The sequence below is a fragment of the Mastigoproctus giganteus genome, chromosome 14 (genome assembly GCF_048544385.1).
Source record: "Mastigoproctus giganteus isolate SK-2022 chromosome 14, ASM4854438v1, whole genome shotgun sequence".
Classification (NCBI taxonomy): Eukaryota; Metazoa; Arthropoda; class Arachnida; order Uropygi; family Thelyphonidae; genus Mastigoproctus; species Mastigoproctus giganteus.
In genome coordinates, this window is record NC_143588.1 from 117539599 (window position 1) to 117544634 (window position 5036).

A 5036-nucleotide genomic window follows, 5' to 3' on the forward strand; every position below is an offset into this window, starting at 1 on the left:
AGGGGTCTTACACACCTCTAGGCTTGAAAGATTTTTCATTAAATAATCATGTTAAATTTAAATATCATTAATTACATTTCTTTCAACTTCACTAACAGAATTTCTCATTGACATACAGGTTTTACTCCGTAAATATCGATGCAAAGTAATTGTTGAGATCATCTGCAACATCAGCTGGGGTATCTAATACTGTCCCATGTCCATTACATAAGGTTCTGCTCTGATTTGTACTCCTCTTTTTGCATTTATATGAAAAATGTAAACAGCATTTGGACTGAGACCATTTTTCCATTTGGTGTGGCTAGCTACACAAGTATGTATCTCAGACAAAGTAGGGCTTATTCCATAAATTATACCAAAATTAACCCCTCTGCCACACATGCCAATCAGCCTGTGAACACTTCCCAGACATAATACACAATAGATGATATGAACCAATGTATCTTCATTCTCCCTGTAGTAGGATAAGCTGCTATAATCACAGAGCCACTTTCATTTTGTTATCAATTGTATCAAAATTGTGCCAACAATAATTCTGTGTCAAGAGATTCTACAAGGAAGCTCTAAAATGTTCTGGAACAGCAGTCCCACTTGTACATAGACCGAAGCCCTCTTGTTTGACAAGGCATACACATCCCTATTACAGGAAACTGTACGGTTGCTTTTAATTGGTGAGTATGAGAACATGAAAAGGAAGTGAAATGATACACAGAAGCAAGTATCAAATTTTGACAGAAACTGGGAAAATTAGCTAAGAATGTTACAGAATTCTCTCAATGGAAAACAAATGACATCCTGGTTCAAGGTGCTTGAGTAGCATCACAGGTTGACAGATGGTCATGAATGATTGGAAGACAACCCAGCCAGCAAAGTGTACTCTCCCAAACTTGCACCATACAATTTTTACCTCTTTCTGCAAAGGAATGTCTGAAGGTCTATCAGCTCCAAAGTGCAGAAGCAGTTAAAAATTCTCCAAGATTGCACTGTCGCTGATTTTCAAAATGTTAGAAACCACTGTACGGATGATGGTCAAAGTACGTACCTGCAGAAGAATGAGACTTTCAGACCGATTGTGTTTAAGGGTTTCACATTTAAAAGGTATCAATGATTTGAGATATGGCTCATGCATCAGAAATCTTAACAGTACTTCGCATATATAATGGAAAAAAAAACTTAAAATTGTCTGCATTGTATGCATTTGTTTACAGGTAGCAGTAATGATTTCCTGTATTAAAAGAAAAACAAAATGCATTACCGCAATTTTAACAATATCAGGGAACGACAAAACTCTGTACTGTTCACTTTAGCACTTCCAGCCTGATTAGATAATTATTAAGCAACAACCCTAATAGTAATATCTTTAAATTTTTATTTATGCTACTCAATCTATCGGGTTACCCAATATTTTTATGATCTCAATTCCCATTCAAACATTATCATGAGCAACAGCTATTTAAATTTCTATTATAAATAACTTAAATATAATGACGTTTAGAGTTTACATAGATGTGATGGCAGTGTTGCAGGATCAACAGCATAAGGCATTAAAACTTGAGGGCAGCGTTTACAATTCAAAGATTATTTGGCACAGTATTTTTTTAAAATCAATTATTTTTTCACACTTCAGTAATTTCATCTTATCTATTGCAAACAACACTGCAGGTATAATGTATGACTAACTTTATGCCTGCAGATACACAATGACCAGACTGGATCTAGTTGGTGGACACTCACTGACGTTTTTAATTTATTTCGGGCATCCAAGTGAGAAGCTTATAATTTACTTTCAGGCTAACAAAGGCATATTATTATCAATTCAAATTTCTTACCAATAAATCATATTTATTAAATAGTTGTATTTTAGTTTACCAAGTGTGGCTACTTCATTTTAGTACTAGTTTTGTGTAAGTGTAAATAATTTTTTAGGCCAATTTTCTCCTTCTGCAAATGTTTTTCTGAAGATTTCTGAGAAGGCACTTCAATATTATGATTCCTATATGGTTTACTTCAACATATGAATGATGTAACAACAACACAATCTAATTATTTATTTGCGGAACAAAGGTCTGTTTGGAACTTTGGGTAGACTTGAAGGTTTCCTCATTGGAAAGCTGTTGTTGTTGTAGTTGGGTGTTAGGGGCATTAGCAACTAAGGTCATATTACTCCATGTATATTGTCTGTACATTCTGTGTGTTCTGAGAACAGTTTTCTCTCTGCTGGATGAAACACCAAAGTTTCCAGGGGAAAAATCCATGCTATCCTCACCTGAGACTGACTAAATCAGGCACATTGTGAAAAAGGCCTGTAATCAATGGGACTTGAATGCAGGTGTTTTCCACCTGATGCGGGGAGGACAGCAGAACTGCCAACTATGTCACCCGCAAGAGCTATTGCGAAGCTGTTCTACAGCTTATATTACTCGTGATCTCAGGGGCACCTTATTACGTATTTCAGATTTAAAATGTTTCTCATTAGTATCTATTCTTCTGTTTTAAAATGTTTTGAGTATCAAAATGTCCTCTCACATATTTTACATTTAAAAGGACTCTGCTCATACTGTGTTTGAGCTTTTTCAAGGGCAGAAAAATATACTGTCACATAAAAGGATTTCCTTGTGTGTGAGTGTTCAAATGTGCATTAAAAGTTGCTGACTGTGTAAATGTCCTGCTACAAATTTTACATGCAAAAGGCTTCTCGTTACTGTGAATTTTTGTGTGTGCAATTAGACTTTCTAGTTGAGAAAATGCTTTGCCACATGTTTCACATAAAAAAGATTTCTCACCAGTGTGGATTCTTTTGTGTCTTTTAACATGTGTTGAACGCGGAAATGCCTTCCCACATATTTCACATTTAAAAGGCTTCTCACAAGTGTGAGTGATCAAATGTGTTTTAAGTGTTGTTGACTGTGTAAACGACCTGTTACAAATTTCACAAGTGAAAGGTTTCTCATTAGTGTGAATTCTGATGTGTGTAATAAGACTCTCCCGCCGGGAAAATGCTTTTCCACACGTTTCGCATATAAAGGAGGACCTCTTGTCAGTGTGAATTTCTTTATGTTGTTTAAGATGTGACGAACGTGAAAATGTCTTATCACATATTTCACATTTAAAAGGTTTCTCACCACTATGAAGTCTTTTGTGTGTATTTAAATGTTCTGTTCGTGAGAATGTGTTTTCACATATATCACATTTAAAAGGCTTATGTATAAAAGGCTTCTCACAAGTGTGAGTGATCAAATGTGCATTAAAAATGGCTACCTTTCGAAATTTCTTGTTACATATTTCACACACGAAGGGTTCCTTTTTGGTGTGTTTTCCTTTGTGTATATCAAGATTTTCTTGCCGAGAAAATCCTCTGCCACATTTTTCACATAAGAAAGTCTTCTCAACATTGTGGATTCTTTTGTGACTTTTGAGATGTGATGACCGGAGAAATGTCCTCTCACAGATATCACATTTAAAATGTTTTTCACCAGTATGAATTTTTTTATGTTCGTTAAAATGCCCCGAGTGAGAAAATGGCTTGCCACATATTTCACACATCAAATGCTTCTCATCAGGGTGCATTCTTCTTTGTAAAATGAGATGTCTAGAATATGATCATCTGACACAGGAATATAGTCATCATCTGACAACTGCACAAATGAAGTTTTCTCATTAGACAGAACAGTGGTATCAATATTAGTATGAGTGTAAAGGCTGACATACACAATTATTTTTAATCTCTTCTGCGTTAGAATTCATTCTGAACTTTCAAAACATAATCCATTGTTCATGTTTCTCTGCCACTTGACCAAAGACATGATATGCATTATCATTATTTATTTTTTTAATAAAGTGATTATTTTCATTGTGTCAATATCTTCCTTTGATTGAGCACTTTCAAAATTTAATATTCAGCTGTACATTAAAAAATATTTTTCTGAGAAATGAGCTGTAATGGAGTGGATAATTTTTTATTAAGATATCCTGAAAGATGACATCCAAATGGCAGGAGGAAAATCTCTTTGCATTGATTTTCAAATAACCAGCTTTCTTCCAAATATTCTTCCGTCTTTGTCCATTGCTCTCACTAGTATAACGATCTGCAAAAAGAAATGATGACATTAATCGACGTAATAGCAAAACACACCACACATACATACGTAAAGTAGGATAAAAAATTCAGTGACTTGTCTTGTGAGAAAAATTTGAGAACATCAAACAAAAAAAAAGTTTAATTTCCTACCATAGAATGATAGGCAATTTTACATATACAAAGGTTTATTTTTATCTGTTGTTGATGGTACGTAATTTTGTATTTTATTTATTTTTTATCCAATGTTGGTTTGTTGAGTATACATCTATAAAATTTTCTTTTTTTACTGGAAAAATTGCACAGCCTCAGACTGAAATGGTCGTTGAAGCATATGGTAAAAAGAATTTTTTCATGATGTAGAATATGTGAGTGGTACACACACACCTTGGCTATATTTCACAAGTGTATTAAGTCTGCAGGAGTGTGAGTTCACAGACTGATCTCCATGTTGTGCTGGCTGAAAAACCTGGAATATCACAGGTGAAGATCATTACTCTCGTCACATGAGACTAAAGATGTCTGATGATTCCTTCGGTCTCTGACAGAATCTGAACACAGACATTTCAAAACAAGTGATGAAACCACTATACTGTTACTGAAAGACTACAAGTGTTTCAACAATACATCTGATATTAGTACTAGTAGTGGCAAAATGATCCAAGGAAGCAAGCTTATACAGCATCAGCCAAAAATAAAATAAAATAAAAAATAATACATAAGATTAAAGACACCATTAGCATTTCCTTTACTGAACCACTTGAAAGGTCAAAGATTTGAAACAACTAAGGAAATTATTCAGAACATGACAGGGCTATTAGTAATTCCAAAAAAAAAAAAACATATTAGAAATACTTCCAGAAGTTGCAAAAGCATTATTATCACTATATTTGTAACCAGATTTCTAAACAAGATGTGATCTTGTGTAGAAATCTGAGTACCACTGAAGATGACGATAGAG

At 34.3% G+C, this 5036-nt stretch overlaps 1 protein-coding gene across 1 annotated transcript; it reads right to left on the reverse strand.

Moving 5' to 3' along the window:
- Positions 1-1933: 1933 nt before the first annotated feature.
- LOC150075657 (uncharacterized) lies at positions 1934-3809 on the reverse strand. The gene has a single exon (XM_090388360.1). The coding sequence runs from the start codon at positions 3565-3567 to the stop codon at positions 2596-2598; it is 972 nt and encodes a 323-aa protein (XP_090244486.1). The 5' UTR covers positions 3568-3809; the 3' UTR covers positions 1934-2595.
- Positions 3810-5036: the final 1227 nt, after the last annotated feature.